Source organism: Leiobunum rupestre, chromosome 7 (assembly GCF_980474605.1).
Source record: "Leiobunum rupestre chromosome 7, qqLeiRupe1.1.hap1, whole genome shotgun sequence".
NCBI classification, from domain to species: Eukaryota; Metazoa; Arthropoda; class Arachnida; order Opiliones; family Sclerosomatidae; genus Leiobunum; species Leiobunum rupestre.
Genome location: NC_143390.1, coordinates 19,142,965 through 19,161,984, shown reverse-complemented (window position 1 = coordinate 19,161,984; position 19,020 = coordinate 19,142,965). Strand labels below are relative to the sequence as shown.

Genomic DNA, 19,020 nt, shown 5'->3' with positions numbered 1-19,020 from the left:
AATAAACTCATCAACAGTATTAATTTTTAGCTTAAATTTTAAAAATTAAATAATTTAAAAACTTACCATCCACTAGAGGGCTCTGATGTCAGAAAGGAGGGTGGTGTTATCTCTTTATCAACATAATACAAGAGCATCCACCAAGAGCTTGGTACATTTTTTTCCTTATAATGACCTGAAAGGTTTTTGGTAAGTGGTTAGATATTATTAAATTAATTTTTTTTCATTAAATTTTTTTCATAGGCTTAATTAGACATCACAATGGTTAAAAAGATACACGTCAAAGGTTATGAAGAATATAAGAAAGCGGTTGAAGAAAATGCTAAGAATGGGGATGTATTTGTATTATTTTGTGGTTCAAAGGATGTATCAGGAGAAAGTTGGTGTTCGGATTGCGTGTCTGCAGAGCCAATCGTGTACTCTGCAATGGACGAATTTGCAGATTCAACAACTGCTCTAGTTCATTGTGAAGTGGGTGAGAGAAGTTTTTGGAAAGATCCAAACAACATCTTCAGGAAAGATCCACAACTAAATTTAAAAGCGGTGCCCACTCTGATAAAACACGGTTCACCTAACCAGAGACTGGTAGAGGAAGAATGTATGAAAAAAGATTTGGTATCAATGATAATTGAAAGTTAAAACAGATGTAATTATAAACGTAGTTGCTTTTTCATTTATGTAATAAAATGATTACCCTGTGAAAGAAAATTTATTTTTATAGTAATTGCTATAAGCATAAACACAAGGTAATTTTATTGATTTTTCTCATTTAAAAAAATTCATGAATGGAACTAGAAAGGGGGGCGGGAAAGAGAGAAGCGACGCGGACATGCGCGTTTCCAAATCAGCTGGTTGAGTAAATACGAAATATAATATATATGCCGGCGTATAAACGCGTGGGAGTGTCGTCACCTTTATCGGCAAAGTTCAGAAGCTTTGGGAAGGGGAACTTCCCTGCACGTCTCGAGGAAAATGCAAGGTAGCTAACCTACCATATGTTAGTGAATTTGGAGCTAATATTTAAATTTTAAACTATTGAAGCATGAGTTTTACTTCAAATTCTACCAGATTCTATCTCAATAATCTGATGAAATCGTATCTTAAACCATAATTTATGTTAGTTAATCTTCTGTAAAGTATTTAATTGTATCTATACAATAGGGGCACCTGTAAAAAGGTGAACAATTTAAAAAAAAAAAGCTATGCAGGAGGGCCAAGAAGGAAAATATCCTGATTGGGAAAAATATGGCCTAAGTTCTGGTCCCCAAGAAGATGGAACTCCATATGGGGCTACCACCTCAAACACTGTTATTGGGGATGATAATGTTTTTGAGGCTAGTGGTCCCACACAAAATGATCTTTTCCACGAGGATCAGGTATCAAAAATGGTCACTGAATTTAGTTAAATATTAACTAAAGGTTTTGATTATGTAACTATAGAAAGCATCTGCGGATAATTACGAGAGAAAACCATGGTGGAAAGCTAACTTCTTTTTATCTGAACCCGTACTTTTTGGGACATGGGATGGGGTCTTTACTTCTTGTATGATTAATTTGTTTGGTGTGATCATCTTTTTAAGAGCAGGATGGATTGTGGCGAGTTTCTCATTAAAGTCATTTATAATATTAGTCTGAAACAATTTCTACCACTGATTATTTAAAATTATTTAACAGGGAAATGCTGGCATTGGACAGTCAGTTTTAATCGTGCTAACTACAGTCATCGTTTGTTCCGTGGCAGTTCTATCTGGGATTGCTATTTGCGAACAATGTCAAATTCAAAGTGGTGGAGTCCATTTCTTAATATCTCACGTGCTGGGTGCTCAAATTGGAGGCGCTATTGGAATAATATATTGCTTTGGACAAGTTAATAATATTAGATAAATAACAAAACTAATACTTAATTGAAATCTTTCATTAAAAGGCTGTAAGTTGCGCTCTGCATGTTATGGGTTTTGCAGAATCCATGTCTCAAGTTCTTAAAATAACTAACCCATGGCTAGAAAGGTCGTTAGGTTTAGGAGTTATTCTACTTTTAATAGGTAAAATGATTACTGGCTTACTAGTTGCCAGAGTAAACCAAATGCTCTTAAAAATATCCTTTCTATAGGAATCAACGTGGCTGGAGTGAAATGGGTTATTCGCCTACAGTTTTTTCTACTCATGATAATACTCTTAGCGGCTCTAGATTTTGCAGTTGGTACTTTTGTGCACACTGACCCAGGTATAAAATTCTACGAGTGTTATTCGTATTTTTAAAATTTTAAAGGTTCTGAAATTGTTATCGACTTTAGAAGCGGGAGTTATTGGTTATGATCTCGAAATTTTACAAAATAACACTATGCCCGATTATATGGAAAATGAAAACTGGTTTACGGTGTTTGGAGTTTTCTTTCCTGCCATGACCGGAGTTTTTGCAGGAGTCAATATGAGTGGTGACTTGCGTAACCCATCCAAGGATATTCCCATTGGAACTTTGACATCTATCGGAGTGAGGTATTATTACAAGAAAAATAAAAAAAATGTTGCCATAATAAAAATGCTTGAGTTTCTTACCTTCCAGTCTTTTCCTATATCTGCTTTTCATAATGGGATTGGGAGCCACTTGTCAGCGTTCTGCACTGCAGTCAAATTTCATGATTGCAGAAAATGTAATGTTCATGATTAAAGGCTTAGTAACTTGAGAGAGTCTAATGGATTATTTCTAGGTTTCTGCCCTTGGTGTTTTACTTCTCTGTGGCCTATACGTTTCAACTTGTTCATCTTGCCTGGGTGCTTTATACGCCACACCGCGTATTATCCAAAATATGGCTATGGAAAATGTTATTCCTGGTTCAAAATTCCTCGGTAGAGGGGTGAGCATATAATTTTCTTGAACTTAGTGCATGTAGTGGGAGACAGGACTAACCTCCTGGAAATTTCAGATTGGTCCAAACAAAGTTCCAGTTAATGCTTTGATCATCTTTTCCTTGGCTAGTATCATTTTCATCGCCATTGGTCAAATTAATACATTGGCTCCCATTGTGACAATTCCATTCCTGCTCACTTACGGTTGTGTGGAATACGCTTTTTTTTCTCTTTCAATGACTTATGATCTACAGAAAGAGCGAGAAGCAAGATTTTCTAAGCCCAAAGAAGCTCTGCTAGCGAGCCCTTCATTCTACCTAAGAAAGGATAAAGCTTTTGCAAAACAATTTGTATCTTACGGCAGCACAGGGAAAGATGAAAAGGTGATAGTATTATTTACACCAAACTACTGTCCAACATTCTGACAAATATCTTAACAATCAGCACGACGGAGATTTGGACCAATTATTTCCAGAAAGAGTAACTTCTAAAACATCAACACCGAAAAGCCCAGTCTCATGTGCAACTACGTCTGGTTCTGTCAACACTGCCATGCAATTTCCTCATCGGCGAAATAGCCATAGCACAACCGAATCCCCTTTAACTTCCCCCGATGAGCACAGCTCAGTTAAGAGCGCTGAAAGTAAAGATACTTTAGACAAACAAGACTATTTAGAGGTGGATGATAAAGCATTGTTATTAGGACACAGTAGGTTTCTCTTTCTGACTTTCTTACAAATATTCCGAGCCAGTTTTGGGTCTTGAACTTTTAATTTTTCTCAGATCAAAGTCAATTGCTAAGCGGCAAAACCAAAGCTTGGTATTCCCTTTTTTGTAATCGTTGGATAGCAATATTAGGAGTAAGTCTCAATTGATTATAAAACTAGCAAATGAAAAGAAATAAATTATAAGAGTATCTTTTTAAGTTGATTTGCAAAGTGGTTATCATGTTCTTGGTTCAATGGGGCTATTCTCTATCAATGCTATTAGCCATAGCCATTTTTTGGATATATATTGGTCAAGCTAATCCAGGGACATTCCCAGGTATTTATCAAGAACTATTTCCTAACAAACCTTGTTAAAATATTAACAAGGACCATTTTTAGGTATCACAGAGTTTAAACTGTTCCCATGGTTAAAAAGGATCTGTCAAAGATGTTGCGGGTAATGTACCCAATGTTAAAATTGAAAATAATACCTTGACTAGAATATTTTTAAACATTTTCAGAGGGGCCTATTCTGATTACGACCAAATCGTTGTGACTCCCTTACATCCAGGAGTCGAAGTTATGGCTGCTCAACTAAATGAAGAAAATGAAGATTACGCATCAAGGGAAAGATATCACCATTCCAAGACTATGAAATCAAGCCCAGGTGCCCGATTTCACGATTTCGATAGTGATTAAAGCATTTAAACACAGTTAAAAATTTTTTAAACACAATTTTCTATTCTAGTCATAGTGTTAACTTAATTTTCATATAATGAATTTGAAATCAGTATTATACTTTTTTTTTACAATTTGGGTTCCCTTAAATGTAGAGAAAATATTTTAACCCTAAGTTTTAAAAGTAGATCTATTTTTTAGTTCTTGAAATTTCAAGACTTTTTTAAAATTATAACTCAATGAAATATCCTCCCAATCACTTACATAAGTAAGTGATAATGACCAAAGAATGTTCCTGCCTTATGTATTGTCATTGTAACTATAAAGCTATTTAAGAAATACACAAGAGATATATAAGGCTATAAACTATTTAAAAAATATAAACTATTAATGTACGTCACAATAGTTTTCCTATATTTTTACCCATAAGATTGTTTTAGTTGTTGTGCCAATTATTTGATTCTTTTTAGGCATATAGATTGTTTAAAAAAAGTTTTAAAACCTCCTGTTGTTTAATAATAGATTTTATCTACTTATAGTGAGTGTTAAAAATTACTAAATTTTTTAAAGAAGTAACGCCCAAAATATAAAAAAATATATATCTATTTAATGGCATGGTGATGTTGTAACCCAAAGTGCAAAAAATAAGTGAGATTCTGCCAATACTGGAAATGTTTAAAAAATGTGTCATGGCCTTTTAAAAATTTGTCATAAGGGTCCGCTTTTAAACTAAGCAATGTAAAAAATATAAGTCCATAACACATGACAATCTGCGCAAAAATGTTCACAATCATAAGTATATATAATTACGGTTATTTGCAGTATTCAATTGATATACTTATGAAGTATTTCTAACATATACAGATTATAAGAATGTACAAATTTAATTTTTCAATGTGTCGTGTTTAAAGTGTCATCCCCATGTGCTCAAATAAACGTGCAATTTCAGCAACTATAAAAAGTCTAATAAAATGCATTTTGAATTTTCCCGCCTGAATATTAATGAAGTTATGGGCAAGGTTTGAAGCTTTTGAGCCTTGGTATGGATCTATAAGCCATGGTCACTGTGACAGTTCAATATCATGACCATAGAGATTTTTATCTCTCTGATTATGATTCAATTTTAAGATTTATTTATTAGTTAAACATTTAGCTGACACCATAAGCTCATTTAAAAGCTGATAAAATGACACAATCAATTGTTATCCAAGGTAATTTTTGTTATACCTAATAACTTATCCATATTAATTTTTTAACTTAATAGTTGGTCAATGTGGAAATCAAATTGGGGGCCAGTTTTACGAACTAGCATTGCGAGAGCGTTCTCAACTTGCCTTGGTAATTTCATATTTTTCATTTAAATAAATGAAATGTTGATCCGTATTTTAGGTAAAAGATTGCGTAGAAGAATGTTTCTTTAGAAAATCTAAGCAGGATAAAACTATGTGTGGTTTAAAAGCAAGAGTAGGTCATCCATCACAATCAAATAAATGTTATGTCTTAAATGCTAATTTTTGTCACAGGCTGTATTGGTTGATATGGAAGAAGGGGTATTAAACAGTATTCTCCGCAGTTCAATAGGGAAACTATTCGACAGCAAACAGACCATAAGTGATAATTCTGGATCCGGAAATAACTGGTAAATTTAAAAGCCTCATGAGAGATTAAAAACAACTCTAAACTCTCTATAGGGCAGTAGGCAATAAATTTTATGGTAAAAAATACAAAGAAAAGATTTTGGACCTAGTTCGTAAAGAGGCAGAGCATTGTGATTATTTGCAATCATTTTTTCTACTTCACTCAATGGGTGGTGGTAAGTAAATACAATGTAGTTATTACCTCAAAAACCTATTTAACTCCTCTTATTTTACAGGTACTGGATCTGGTTTGGGATCGGCAGTTATTGAATTTCTCAGTACGGAGTTTTCCGATGTTGAAAGGTACCATGAGCTTAGAAACTTAAGAAATTAATGTTTACCTTACATTTTTATTAGATTTGTCATGCCAGTTTTTCCTTCACTCAATGATGATGTTGTAACTTCACCATATAATACCGTGCTTTGTTTACAACGCTTGACAGAATTTGCTGATTGCGTTTTTCCTGTTGAAAATGATGTGATGTGAAATTAAACGCCTTGCAATAACTTCATAAATATATCTAAAAAACATATCGTAGGCTTTACTTAATATTGACGCACAAGTTGAAAAGGCCATTCCACTTCCTGGCAGATCTGGCAGAAAAGTGAAACCAGAAAGTCCAATAACATCATCAGTTGGAAGTGTACTCCGAAAGAAAGCCAAACCTTATGACCAATTGAACAACATTGTTGCTAACTTGTTACTTAACCTAACAAGGCATGTTATCTGTTATAATTGGAATATATCAATTTGTAAAAAGCCAAACTTTTTTTGCAGTCACAGCAGGTATCATGGCAGTCTCAATGTGGACTTGAGTGAAATTGCCATGAATCTTGTACCATTTCCAAAATTGCATTACTTAGTGCCTAGTCTAAGCCCTCTTTACGCCCTAGCTGATGTACACATTCCTTCAAGAAGACTCGATCAAATGTTTACAGAGGCATTTTTGGCCAATCACCATTTGATAAATATTGTTAATTCAGATTCAATTTATTTAGCTTGCGCTCTATTAGCCAGAGGGCAAGTGAGCGTTTCTGACGTACAACGAAACTTAATAAGGTATATTTTTAAGCTAGTCTAGTAATAGTTGTAATTCTTTGACTGCAAATGATGCATCAAAATAGGATTCAAAAAATTACTAAGTTCGCTAAATGGAATCAGGAAGGCTGGAAAGTTGGTCTTTGTCCCATACCGCCTGTTGGCCACCCCTTCTCACTGTTGGCACTTAAAAATACAACAGCAATTCGGTACAATTTTGAGAATGTAAGGGAAAGATTTGTTAAACTCTACCGCAGAAAAGTAAGAATTCTATTACAACCACTTGGTTTAGTCAAATGCAATAAAGCACACTGACATTTTTGAACAATGGTTTTTTGACATTTTAGGCGCATTTACATCACTTTCTTGATGTGGATGACATGGAGTTGAGTGACATGCAAGAGGGCCTTTCAAATATTACAAATTTAATTGCAGAATATGACGCTATTCAATTTAAAAACGATGCCTTAGTGCCAAAAAGAATCTGCCACTCTTAAGGTGTATTTTCAAATTTCATTTTTATACAATTTTAAAAGTTTATACATGTATGCCTTAGCAGTATTAAACCTATAATAACCCACAAAATTAGAGACTCGCTTTTATTCTCCCAAATAAAGGGGGAATAGGTAATTTTGACATATTTTCATAAATATTACGAAATGGCAAACATAAAGATTAGTTAAAATAAAATCCTGGAATTAGATGACTTTCTCCATTGTCATTATGATAATCTTGTCCAGGCAATGACTTTAAAAAAAATCTTGCTCTTTGGGTTCATCCAAATCATTGTAGCTTATCATCTTGCGAGGTTTATTCACATTCCTGCTGTCAATGGATAATTACTATCAAGTTAAAAGCTAAATTCCCGTAAGCCTGATATTTTTTTCTGTGGATCATACCATCAGGACCAGTCTAATATAAGAAAGAAATTTTGGCAATAACAGAAAACTAAATATTACCCATGGCCGGGAAGTTTTCCAAAGTTTCCACCACCTCTCGAATGCATATCCTGGTAAGAGTTTCTACCACCAAAACCTTTGCAAAGATTAAAATATTTTTTTCTTTTCCAATTAAGATGAAAATCAATTAATTAAATTTACCACTAGCACCCCCAAACATGGGCATTGGTCCTCTATGCCCATAGTTTCCTCCAAAAGGTGGGCCCATGAATCCAGGCCCACCCATAAAACCGGGTCCTCCAGGCATGTCACGGTTGTGTCCCATGTGACCAGGTGGACCTCCCATCATGTTATTCTGATGCCTATTGAATGGATGTTCTGGAAGCGAGGGTCGCTTAGGATCCAACAGATAATTGTTGAAGTAGGCAGCCTCCGTTTCAACTTCAGTAATCTTTTCATGGTGTTTGTTAAAGATGTGTTTACGAACAAATTCATGGCCTTTGAATTTCTTTCCAGACAAAGGGCACAACCATTTTCCAGTACCAACTTCTTGAGAGTTTGCTTTGACAAACTTCTCCACTTCGCTATTTTACGCAATGTTAAAGAAAACTATTCCAAATCAACCAAAAATTCAAAATATTTCAAGGATACGAATGAGGTTCTTTAAGTCCCAACTTAACAGCTTCGTCTTTAGGCACTTTGGTAACAGGGTTTAAAATTGGAGCAATCTTTCCATCAAAAAATGACTGATATTCGTCAACTGAGGATTAATGTTTGCATTAGAGGCAGCACATATGCAAGAACAAAAAGGCTTAAAATTTGATTACTTTCTTGTTGAGTAACTGCATCTTTTGGTGGTGGTCCTCGGGCATGCATAATGCCACACCTGTTGGGCATTTCATCCTCATTGGGATAATCACTGTAGTTGTAATAATCTATCGAATGAACCACTCTAAGGTACAGCAATAGGCAGTCTAAGACCTTAATTAAGGTTTCGTCCCTTTCCAAGGTGGCAACGGACTCTCCTGAGGTATTAGGTTGCCCACCCTCGTCAATGGATATGCCCAAAAGTTCTTCCTCTTCAGCGCTAGCCTCTTCAATTAAGTAGTCCGAAATGTTATCCAGTAAAGGATTTTTTGTCTTGAAACTACCAGACTGCATCATAAAAAAACAAAGTTGTTAATAAATTTCCATTTGCGGAGGCCCATCTTAAGAAATGAAGGACTGACATACTCCTTCGGATTTAGTATCTTTCCAGAGATTTCTCTGATTGTCAAGATTTTGAATAATTTTGACTGCAATCTTAATATCTGATCTGGCTACTTGTTTGTGAGAAGTAATTCCATTAACAGGACGTATCCTTCGGATGAGATCACGGTTGACAATGGCTCCCAAATCACAATCTCTCAACTGAAAAAAATTTAAATTTAAATTTTGTAAAACAATTCCTAATGAAAATAAGGAAATGTACCTTAATTTCGGACACTTCAAAACAAATTCTCTTCACGTTAACATTCCTTTCATAAGTGACCCAGCCTCTTCTAAAGAATCTTCTCTCTGGACTGGGATCAGCAATAGCAACTCGCAAAAAACCCTCAAATTTCTTGAACATCTAAACCAAAATATTTTAAATTTAATCTCCGTTAACTATAATTAAGATGCAGAATATTGGAAAAGATGAATTACCGCTTCAACTTCTTGCTTGGTTATAGTTGGTGGTAAATTTCTCAAGAAAATCGAGCAAGTTTTGTGCAATGGACAAGGTTTTGACGGTTCGTTTTTTGATGGTACCTTCTCAGTTTTCTCTCCATCATTCTCTTCAGTTTCTTTATCAGGTGAAGCAATGTTCTCCGTTTCAGCTGGCATCTCACCTTCTTCTTTAATATCTATAAAAGTACAAAATCAGTTTAATATAAGTCAACAAACTACTAATTGAACTTACCACTTGAATCTTTCAATTCATCATTGGAAGACGTTTTATTATCAGCTTTTATAGTTTCACCTTCTTCAACATCTGATTCCTTCTTTTTAGATTTCTTTCTTTTTCTTTTCTCCTTCTCTTTGGCATCTTTCTTACTCTTTTCATCTTCGTCGTCATCATCCATATCACTACTGGATTCTATAAACAAAAATAAAAATTTTAATCACCTTCCAGCATTATATTAAAAAATATACCAACCTTCGGAATCTGAGCTTCCACTACTGCTGTTACTTTCACTGTCACTGGACTCATCATTTTCATTTCTGGATTTTGACTTCTTTTTTTTCTTCTTATGGGGGATTAAAATTAATCATAATCAAAGAATTAATTTTTTATACTGAAATTTCGGGTAGACACCCCAAAGATTGGCAAAATAAAAAAAAGTCAGCAGATATGCCCAACAACACATTGGATTTCACCTCCTTGTTAAGTACGTTTTTCTGTACTTTTTAGAGATGCACCAATATGGGTAACCGGCTATTCGTGGCCATCATAACAGTAGTTTATATGATAATATCATTGTAAAAGACAGTTCAGTGCACTTGTCATACCATTTTATTCTAATTTTTCATGAAAAGAAGTTTGTAATAGCATATCCGAATGTTTCTTTTCATTTTACGTGATACATATTTTCTATCACAAATCGAATATCGTTATTTTTTATTTGTTTACACTCTTAACCCCCTGTCTAAAAAAAGGTATGACCTAGCTTCTGAAGTCTGGTGTTTGAGGCGCGGCCAATCACATGAAATATTATCATTAGTTAGTTAATCGATAATTTTTTATTTTTAAATGTTTTACTGAAAATATTTTTCTAATACCAATATCATCTGATACTGGAATTAGAAAAATAGGCCAATATATCGGTGCATCCCTAGTACTTTTCAAATATGTTTCATAGTTTAACGCTATTTTTTAACTTTAAATAACAAAAGTCACACTGCATCCATCCAAAATTACGGTTGTTAAATTACTTTTGGAGTATCTTCATCAACACTGTCTTTATCCTTATCTTCATCTTTTTTCGGATCATCATCTTTCCCATCCTACAAAATAGCAAAACAGAAGTTAAAGCTAAACAAAAAGTCATCAAACAATAACTAACCTTATCCTCTTCATCTTTAGTGTTGTCAGTTGGAATGGCTTTCTCATCCCTGTTGGTTTCATAATTTATTGTTTATACAATGTAAGAGCGCAGGAACATAAAGGGTGGAGACAATGCCAATATCAAATATTTTACTAGGAGGGGCAACTAATGTATTTGCCAGTCTAACTTTTTGGTGGTTTTAGATGTTAAAATACGAGAAAAGTTAACGTTTTTGTTAGTTTTAAATAAATGTTACATGAATTGAAACTTTATATTTTTTAAGCCTCTAATCTATTTTTACATTAATTCAAGAACCCCTGGGTTCGAGTTGTCTTTGCCCCTCTAACTTCTCTCATTCCTACACCCTTCATACAATGAAACTTCCATTAGTTAAAAATGGTAGAAACTTACTTGACTATTTTAAATACGGATTCATTTTCCTTTGGGGGTTCCTCAGGTGGTTCATCGAGCGACCGTAAGTCATTGTCGCTTCCCCCTTCTAGTTTTATTACAACTAAGGAAGAAAACAAGAGTAAGAATATTAAGACCTAAGTAAAACTTGTGGATAAATTACAAATAGTCATACCAGCATCTAATAAACGTATGATTTGATCTGATTTATCAGCATCAACGCTGACATTATCCAGCCATTGTGATTGGTAAAGTTCCATAAAAACGGAAAGACGTTTGTTGATTGATTCTTGCTGCTCCTCCTTTCTGCGTTCAAACTCTTCAGGATGATATTTGGATTTGAACCTAATTATCATAATTTTTTCAGAAGAAAAAAGGTGGCAGGGGGAAAACTTTCCATTAGAGAATAGTCATAAATTGAATTTAAGCTCTTAGTAACAGAAAACAAAATAATATTAAAGGTGATATATAGAAATTTATATCACCTTTATTGGTGGGCTTATAACACATTTCCTGACAAAAAGTTAAAAAATGTTTCTATAGCACAAATGAGGTGCTTTAAAGTTAAAATTTAAACCAATCTGAATTAAAAGTTCATGCATGTATGCTTTGTTGCCTTTACTTGTAGTAGGCCTAAGAGTAAATAAAGGTTTTGAAAGGTTTAGGCTTACGATTAACTTAAGTACTAAAAATCAAAAAAAGTACAAAAAATTGGCCATCGAAGTAGACAACAATTTTATCCTCACCTTCCAGGACTTAATAAGCGAAACGGTAGTGAAAAATACCCAACACACGCAAAACCTAACCATTTATCATGAAATAGCGCGAAAAAAGGCTAAAAGCTAACCTAGCTAGTAACCTACCCTTAACTTTATTGACAATAGCTAACCACCGCTTGTGCGCAGTGTGAACCTAAAACTATCGTATAGCGCGGCGTGTGTGGTGTCCTGGTTATATTATAATATTCAGCTTCTAGATCAGAAATAGATGTGGGGAGGTTGGGATGATCGTAAGGAGAGAGGGTAAAAGGTTCTGGGAGGATGTAAAGGGAAAAAGGATTTTACAGGCAGTCCCCAATACCTGAAAAGCAATTACTGTTAAAATCTATTAAAATAAAAACTACATTATTTTATAATAAATAGCATTCCATTAAAAACTAACAAATTAAACGTCACATCTTTTTAAAATCTAAGTGTTAAAATTTAATCTACATAGTAATAAAACAAAAAATATAAAAAAAGTGACCAATAAGGAATATATCTCACCATTCTTCTTCTTTATGAATTATGAAAAACTCGCTAAGTTGTTGTCTTTTAAAATCTTGTTTGTAATCATTGTAGCTTTTTACAGCTTCTTGGTCATCGATATTGTCATTCTGTTCTGATAGAAACTGCTTAAAGGTTTTCATCGGTGGCTGGGTTATTCCAGGATCCATGTCACTGAAATGTTTCCAAAATTGCATTGACGTGCAAAGTATTTTTCTTGCTTGTGGCTACCAGTCTACTTACTTTCCATGCATAATATCAGGATGCATACCGCCTCTACCTCCCCAGCTTCCAGGAGGGCCACCCATCATATTTCCACCACCTCTCCCACCAGGGTAGCCCATATCATAGCCACCTCCCATATAACCACTTCCACAGTCATCACTCCAGTCCAATCGGACTCTCTTCATGGGAGGGCTTATGTCGTGTCTCGGAGGTGGTGGACTATATCTATCTCTTCTTCCACGTGGGTCATAGTCTCTGTACTCCCTACGACCTCCTCGTTCTCTGTTGTTCCACGACTCCCTATAGCAAATAACCAATGGTGTCCAAATCTTGCAGAGGATTTTGAAAATTAATAAATGATTCCCCAACCTCTCGGGAAAATCTTCACGGCGGCCTCTATCATCTCTACGGTCTTGATAGTCACTTCTTTCCCTACGAAATTTGTCACGGGCACGACGTCTATCATACTCTTCATCACTGTCTGCCATTCTTCTTTAAGTTAACACTATAAATAAAATAAAATTTACTTCTAAGAACTATTACCCAAATTACATACACATAAATTAGGAAGTTAGCTAATTGAAAATTTATCAAATTTTAGGTGAAAAGTCAAACAATATTCGTGATCTATGGGAAATGTTCTTAATTAATAAAATTAGTGTTTCAATATTTTTATACACTACACAGAAATCAGAATGCAGAGACATAGAATTTCAATTTTGTAATGCTAATAAAGATTTAATGTTTTTTTTTTGAAGTAGCAGATACATTTATTTCACAAGAGGCGAAATGTGTATAATTCCCATTGTAAAGAAATCAAACTGATAAGTTTCATTTGATAATGGGATTTTTAAACAACAAACACTTTTACAAAATATTTATTATTTTGCAAGTATAAATACCAAGATCGATTCTTTGGCATTGCATCGAATTAATAAGAAATACATTTTTCATTAAGAAAATGCAAATCAAATAGTGAAAGATAATTAACTAGCCCATTAAAAACAAATACAAGGAAATTGATCATAGTTCTTTCGAAATTTCTGGTTAACGTAAAAAACCATTAATTTTAAAGAATTATAATAACAGGATGGTGGCTCAATTAATGATAGTTCGAGCTATTGAGTTTCTAGGAAACTGCTTCAAACCAGTTTTTGGCAGTGGAAGGCCCCATAAACCTCACTATCAGACCAGCTCTATTTCTTAATGCTATCATTAAAAAAAATAAGATAAAATATTAACAAATGAAGAAGGCATTAAAAATATCTTCCAACATATATAATGCGATAACCCCTTGGAAAAGTTTTCCTGAGACAGAGACAAATGGTAAACAAAATATGCGTAATATATTAAATAATATAATCTGGCTCAATTTACAAATCTACAAAAACACCCAAAAAATAATACCTTAGGACTAATAAAGTCGTTTAGACCAATATAGTTTGGTGCGATTCGATTAAACAAAGGGGTTTTCTAAAGGACCCACGGGTAAGGAGGCCAACTAAATTTGGGCGTAAGACCTCGGTACAGAATGTTAGAATGAGAAACTAAAAACATCAAGGAGAAAACTCTTTTAAGAGAAAAAAACCACTTTATATTAAAGCGAAGCGCTAGAATTGATAATTATGATTAAAAATAAAACGTTCAACCGGATTGCTTTGCTACGTTACGAAATACCCCCCTCCCCGGCTCGGATGGATGGGTGACCTCGGACGACGTGACGGGGGGAATGGAAAAGTACGACGGGGCAAAATTATATCGCCCCCCTCATCGGATTTCGTTCCCACTTTGTTTATAGATTGACTTGGTACGAAGCCAAGTCTCTCGCTAATAAAACTGCCTACGGCAACAACCCTGAGCGAAAGCAGCCACGTGAGTTTCTGACGGATTCGCGCGATAGCCAACGAGGTTCCTAGGACATACCCGGCGAAAAGCTGGCATTCGAGTTACCAGACAGAGTGGAGTCGTGTCAGATAATTTATGAGGAAAAGATCATAACGCAGTATCTCTTCGACATTGAATTAGAGTAGAATTTTTTTTTATAAATCCTTACAATATCGGCCAAAATTTAAAATACTACTCGATCGAAGCCATTAACTTCCGTGTGAAGAAAAACTTGCGAAAGTTTTCTTAATCGAAGTGTACATCATGCAAACAACGGGGAATAGGAAACGCGCTGTTTCGGATGACCCAAATAATTACGAGCCGTCCGTCTACGGATTGGGCTCTTTCGTGCCGGCGGATGCCCTGAAATCCGAAGTGGGGGACTTGATCGAAATCGACCGCACCTTGTACACGGACTGGGTACTCAACGACGGTGATGATTACGTCATCCACGTGTCTGGTGCCAAGGGCGAAAACATCCCGACGGGTGCCAAAGGGGTCGTCCGACGAGACAAACTAACCGACGTGGCCAAATTCAACGCGGTCAGAGTTAATAACAAGTTGGTGTGCGCTAAAGAAAGGTCGCTTCAACCACTGCCTGTGCAAGAGACACTGACCAAAGCCAGAAACTCGGTGGGATCTTCGGTTAATTTTGACTTTTTTAAAAACAATTCAGAGTTCTATCTGACGCAGTGGAAATTTGGATCTGGATGGTCCGATCAGGTGAATATTACTTCATTTTTTTTATCACAGTTACTAGTGGTAATTTCCACATTAATTTGTTGAAACGAAATATAAGATCAAAAGTAAATGAAACTAAGTTTGTCGCCTCGTAGTAAAAACGAAGAGCTAAATATCAGCTTCGATTTACTAGCTGACCATAAGAAAAATGCCACATCCCTAATTTAAAAAACTCCCGTTCATTTACTTTTGATAATACGGAAAAATACGTGTCCTAATTATCTTTATTATACTAACAGGCTTCGATGGCGATTAACGTGATCAAGTCATTGGGATGTAACAGAAACAGTGGCCAGCAATTACTACAAAGTTTAACGGCCATCCTCCAAACACCGCCTTCCTTGGACCCCTACGGACATTTGTATCGCGACCGTAAAAGGAGGTCTTCATCCACACCGCCGGTTATATTGTTGACCCCAAGTACTATTATACCGGGAACGGTCATCCCCAAATACAACTCCTCATCAAAACCGAACAGCGGCAGAACGACTCCTTGCAACCTAGCCGCGTGACAACGATCTTCGAAACCCAAATTGTAAATATTAAAAAATATCCCAACTAATACATTGTAAATATTTTGTGATATATTTCATACGTTGTTTCGCTAGTCATAAATGACAACGTTTTTATGTTTGAGAGCAATAAAACATTTGTGTTACTTAACTGTTTTGTTTTTACTCTTTTAGGCTTATCTCTATCGACATTTAAAAGCTACGTAAAAAATGGGGTTAATTAAAACCAGAAAAAAAATGTGTAAGGGTAAATGAAATATCCGGGTTATTTTAGATTGGATCTGGGTCTACTAAAAACCAACGTTGCCAGGAATCATTTCGCGAAAATTGAAGGTAACGGGAAGAAGCGTCCTCCACTGTGGAATAATGGTAACTTAAGAGTCCTTGGCCCAGTCAGTGTTATGATTCTATTACTCACACGATCACATCCCACCGCCAAAGCAAAAAAGAAAAATAATAAAACTTCGCACGCATGAGTGTCGGGGGTGAAATGTAAAGGATACTATTTTTGTCTTAACATAATAGTTGGTGGGAGTAAAATTGAGCGGAATGACTTTAGTGTCGGAAAGGTTCAGGAAGTCTCCTTGAAAACCTTCCAGCTTTCGATTGTGCGAAAGCCCGGTACACGGGGGGGGGGGGGGGAAAGGATCGAACCTCAAAAACAACGCAGCTACATCGCGGTTAAAAACAAAGAGCCTTCAAAAACCCTAACCGAGGTTTCAGGGTCCCTTTAGTCACCACGTCTACCAGAGTTTTCCAGGAAACACGCCATCTGATATTTGAATCGAAACCCAAGGTTTAACAAACAAGTCAAAGTCAGGGAGAGGGTTGCGAAGCGCGTACCCCCAACCCCTCACTTCTGACCGCGTTGGATAATGCATCCAAGCCGATTTATTTACAATATTTTCTATAGAGCCTATACATGTGTAAGAAAACTAGAATGAAAAACACCCAACAAACGTGAGGTATTTATTGTTACCGAGTTGTAAACAACAATTATTATTTCATCCGCTTGCGCGATTTGATATTCTTATAATAAAATCATCGCGTGTGTACGTGTTTGGAGTGACAAACAGGGCAGTAATAAACGAGATTCGAAAACGGTTACCCCGCCAATGAGGCTTTCTGGGAAATTGCGCGTGTTTTCGACTCTTTGAAGTACCGGGAAGTGTTTCGAATTTCTAGGCGTCTCCCGGGAAAAAAAGAGGTTATATACTTTTAACGAAGACCGCTTTTGCAGTCATTAAAAACTTTAGCAAATTACTTACGCAACTCAAACGAGTAATTATTACGCACTTGTACTTTTTGGTGGTTAAAGGGGTTCAAAAACGAATACGATTAAAAAATTATCATACCAAAATGTTTTTAAGCGCGTAATATTTTCCCAAAAACATTAAATGGAAATTTATATATTTTTGGAACATCAAAAAGCTAAAGAATACCAGTGTTAATCCCGGGTTTTATCTATTGCGATAGATATACCATTTGAAATCGGGCTTAGCCTATTTATAAGTAATATGAAACTACTTGGATATTACAATCAAGTAGTTAATCTAGGTTAATCTAATACTGTCAATTTATTATCTGTATTTTGTATATATATATATAGTCTATATAAGGAACTTAAAACTGGAAAACCACGTAATGAACTTTTGTGATTTTTGCCAATTCAGTTTAACTGTTATGTTTTAAAAGCGCGGGAATGGAAAATTCTATTTTCCCAGTACTCTGTCCAAAAAAAAGCTATTTTTAAATTGACTCAACAGCTTCATAAATACAACTAAACCCCTTCCTGGCCAAATTGGGCGTACTAAAATAAACCAAGCTCAATTCCAAAAAAAACCTCTTTGGCATTTCCTCCCCCCTTTCACTAAAGGAATGTTTCCAATATTTCACACGTCAATGACAATTACTATTTCCTCCAAGCGGCGATTTTTGGAAAATGACAAAGTGACAATAGTAAAGCGGAACAAAGAAGATAGTGGAGTATAAATTTTGTCTCGGATGTGTTAGGTAATGTTATGAGGTATTAATATTATTAACTGCAATAGCTTTGAAACATCTGATATAGTTTGAAGACCTCCTGGAATCTACAGCTTCGATTCCTCTTTATTTATTTTCTTTGAGTAGGCGCTATTTTAATTTATTTCGCCTTGAAAATTTTATTTAAAATCTAAATCAATAAATTGAAAGTTCTGGAATGAAAAATGCATGACAACCCTGTTAAAATAGCGCCTGCTTCGTCACTCTCCCTTCTTCAGCTTCCAAAAACCGCCTATAAACTCGTAGCTTTGGCCATGGCCGCCATTTTAGGCGCGATTTTTTCTCTATAGAGTAATGGCACTGTGACGTTCTAGTACGTCACCCATGCTCTTTCCTATAGATAAAAAATTTGCGACCAAAATGGCGGCCATGGCAGAATACGGAGTGCTACTACTCTATAGGAAAAACCATGGGTGACGTTGCGTGATGTAGCACTGACACTACTCTATAATGCCCATTACTAACATCATAAACTTACACAAATTATACGCTTATGATAGCACTTACATAGAAAAACAAAAATTAATACTCGTAGCACATTTAATTTTATTATTATATAGCCTAGTGGTTTTCGTGATCTGTTATATCATACAATATTATACTTATGATCATATCCATTGGGGTTCAGCGAAATCAGGGTTGCCAGATTCCAAGCGCTGAATTATCGTACCGAGTTTGGATCGTACTAGATTAAGAAGGTTCGTACGGCTGAAACATGGGCCAAATAATAATAATTATCATTATTTGGCCCATGGCTGAAATAAGTCACTTAAGCCCAAAAGATATTTAAAGGTAAAAAAAACATTTTGTTTATTATTATTATTATGCCGTATAATTTAGCTCACTTTTATGTACGAAAAAACACGTGGGAAAATATTTTGTGAATATTTACGATTCGTGGCGACAATTATTACGCCCCCACCAAACCGCAAGAGCGTGTTTGGAAGTGGGAGTCTGGACTCTGGGAGATAACCTTTGCTAAAGATGCAAAATTTAAAGATATATAAAGGTTTCCGCTCTAAAGAAAAGTTTTTACACGGATCATCGTACCGCGGGTTCAGTTA

General features: G+C 35.4%; 5 protein-coding genes across 8 annotated transcripts; 4 read left to right on the top strand and 1 right to left on the bottom strand.

Moving 5' to 3' along the window:
• Window positions 1–95: 95 nt before the first annotated feature.
• On the top strand, window positions 96–702 carry LOC149935018 (thioredoxin domain-containing protein 17-like). Of its 2 annotated transcripts, none has more exons than XM_090154765.1 (2): window positions 96–189; window positions 244–702. In XM_090154765.1, exon 2 carries the CDS (start codon window positions 262–264, stop codon window positions 637–639), a length of 378 nt encoding a protein of 125 aa, XP_090010891.1. In that variant the 5' UTR covers window positions 96–189; window positions 244–261; the 3' UTR covers window positions 640–702. The 2 variants fall into 2 exon arrangements, with proteins under 2 accessions (XP_090010891.1, XP_090010893.1); XM_090154767.1 differs by having other exon boundaries at window positions 132–151.
• Window positions 703–906: 204 nt separating this feature from the next.
• LOC149935017 (solute carrier family 12 member 8) lies at window positions 907–5,204 on the top strand. Of its 2 annotated transcripts, XM_090154764.1 has the most exons (15): window positions 907–979; window positions 1,162–1,376; window positions 1,441–1,596; window positions 1,675–1,866; window positions 1,925–2,042; window positions 2,111–2,224; window positions 2,295–2,496; window positions 2,564–2,651; window positions 2,709–2,855; window positions 2,925–3,230; window positions 3,292–3,556; window positions 3,631–3,707; window positions 3,774–3,891; window positions 3,954–4,011; window positions 4,076–5,204. In XM_090154764.1, exons 2-15 carry the CDS (start codon window positions 1,203–1,205, stop codon window positions 4,251–4,253), a joined length of 2,193 nt encoding a protein of 730 aa, XP_090010890.1. In that variant the 5' UTR covers window positions 907–979; window positions 1,162–1,202; the 3' UTR covers window positions 4,254–5,204. The 2 variants fall into 2 exon arrangements, with proteins under 2 accessions (XP_090010890.1, XP_090010889.1); XM_090154763.1 differs by having other exon boundaries at window positions 926–1,376.
• A 96-nt stretch (window positions 5,205–5,300) lies between these two features.
• LOC149935016 (tubulin epsilon chain-like) lies at window positions 5,301–7,528 on the top strand. Of its 2 annotated transcripts, XM_090153185.1 has the most exons (11): window positions 5,303–5,443; window positions 5,497–5,570; window positions 5,622–5,696; window positions 5,756–5,871; window positions 5,924–6,045; window positions 6,106–6,172; window positions 6,227–6,347; window positions 6,409–6,587; window positions 6,648–6,929; window positions 6,995–7,169; window positions 7,256–7,528. In XM_090153185.1, the coding sequence occupies exons 1-11, from the start codon at window positions 5,419–5,421 to the stop codon at window positions 7,403–7,405; spliced, it is 1,386 nt and encodes a 461-aa protein (XP_090009311.1). In that variant the 5' UTR covers window positions 5,303–5,418; the 3' UTR covers window positions 7,406–7,528. The 2 variants fall into 2 exon arrangements, with proteins under 2 accessions (XP_090009310.1, XP_090009311.1); XM_090153184.1 differs by having other exon boundaries at window positions 5,301–5,443; window positions 6,409–6,929.
• On the bottom strand, window positions 7,494–14,456 carry Ars2 (arsenic resistance protein 2). The gene is made up of 18 exons (XM_090153183.1): window positions 14,184–14,456; window positions 13,146–13,281; window positions 12,795–13,076; window positions 12,552–12,725; window positions 11,462–11,631; window positions 11,287–11,389; window positions 10,894–10,942; window positions 10,763–10,834; window positions 9,987–10,077; window positions 9,750–9,926; window positions 9,494–9,693; window positions 9,279–9,419; window positions 9,041–9,217; window positions 8,635–8,962; window positions 8,459–8,567; window positions 8,009–8,391; window positions 7,868–7,943; window positions 7,494–7,733 (listed from the first exon to the last, which is right to left on the bottom strand). The coding sequence occupies exons 2-18, from the start codon at window positions 13,262–13,264 to the stop codon at window positions 7,658–7,660; spliced, it is 2,727 nt and encodes a 908-aa protein (XP_090009309.1). The 5' UTR covers window positions 13,265–13,281; window positions 14,184–14,456; the 3' UTR covers window positions 7,494–7,657.
• A 149-nt stretch (window positions 14,457–14,605) lies between these two features.
• LOC149935014 (phospholipase A and acyltransferase 3-like) lies at window positions 14,606–16,064 on the top strand. The gene is made up of 2 exons (XM_090153187.1): window positions 14,606–15,383; window positions 15,641–16,064. The coding sequence occupies exons 1-2, from the start codon at window positions 14,925–14,927 to the stop codon at window positions 15,911–15,913; spliced, it is 732 nt and encodes a 243-aa protein (XP_090009313.1). The 5' UTR covers window positions 14,606–14,924; the 3' UTR covers window positions 15,914–16,064.
• The last annotated feature ends 2,956 nt before the right edge of the window (window positions 16,065–19,020 follow it).

What these genes read in the sequence shown, in the direction of transcription:
- LOC149935018 (XM_090154765.1), top strand. Translation starts at nt 262, where the DNA reads ATGGTTAAAAAGATACACGTCAAAGGTTATGAAGAATATAAGAAAGCG.
- LOC149935017 (XM_090154764.1), top strand. Translation starts at nt 1,203, where the DNA reads ATGCAGGAGGGCCAAGAAGGAAAATATCCTGATTGGGAAAAATATGGC. An exon ending in AGTTATTCTACTTTTAATAG is followed by an intron (nt 2,043 to 2,110) that starts GTAAAATGATTA and finishes TCCTTTCTATAG; the next exon opens with GAATCAACGTGGCTGGAGTG. An exon ending in ATTTCATGATTGCAGAAAAT is followed by an intron (nt 2,652 to 2,708) that starts GTAATGTTCATG and finishes GATTATTTCTAG; the next exon opens with GTTTCTGCCCTTGGTGTTTT.
- LOC149935016 (XM_090153184.1), top strand. Translation starts at nt 5,419, where the DNA reads ATGACACAATCAATTGTTATCCAAG. An exon ending in AGCGTTCTCAACTTGCCTTG is followed by an intron (nt 5,571 to 5,621) that starts GTAATTTCATAT and finishes TCCGTATTTTAG; the next exon opens with GTAAAAGATTGCGTAGAAGA. An exon ending in TTTTTCCTGTTGAAAATGAT is followed by an intron (nt 6,348 to 6,408) that starts GTGATGTGAAAT and finishes AACATATCGTAG; the next exon opens with GCTTTACTTAATATTGACGC.
- Ars2 (XM_090153183.1), bottom strand. Translation starts at nt 13,264, where the DNA reads ATGGCAGACAGTGATGAAGAGTATGATAGACGTCGTGCCCGTGACAAA. An exon ending in CATACGTTTATTAGATGCTG is followed by an intron (nt 11,390 to 11,461) that starts GTATGACTATTT and finishes TTTCTTCCTTAG; the next exon opens with TTGTAATAAAACTAGAAGGG. An exon ending in CTAAAGATGAAGAGGATAAG is followed by an intron (nt 10,835 to 10,893) that starts GTTAGTTATTGT and finishes GCTATTTTGTAG; the next exon opens with GATGGGAAAGATGATGATCC.
- LOC149935014 (XM_090153187.1), top strand. Translation starts at nt 14,925, where the DNA reads ATGCAAACAACGGGGAATAGGAAACGCGCTGTTTCGGATGACCCAAAT. An exon ending in GATCTGGATGGTCCGATCAG is followed by an intron (nt 15,384 to 15,640) that starts GTGAATATTACT and finishes TTATACTAACAG; the next exon opens with GCTTCGATGGCGATTAACGT.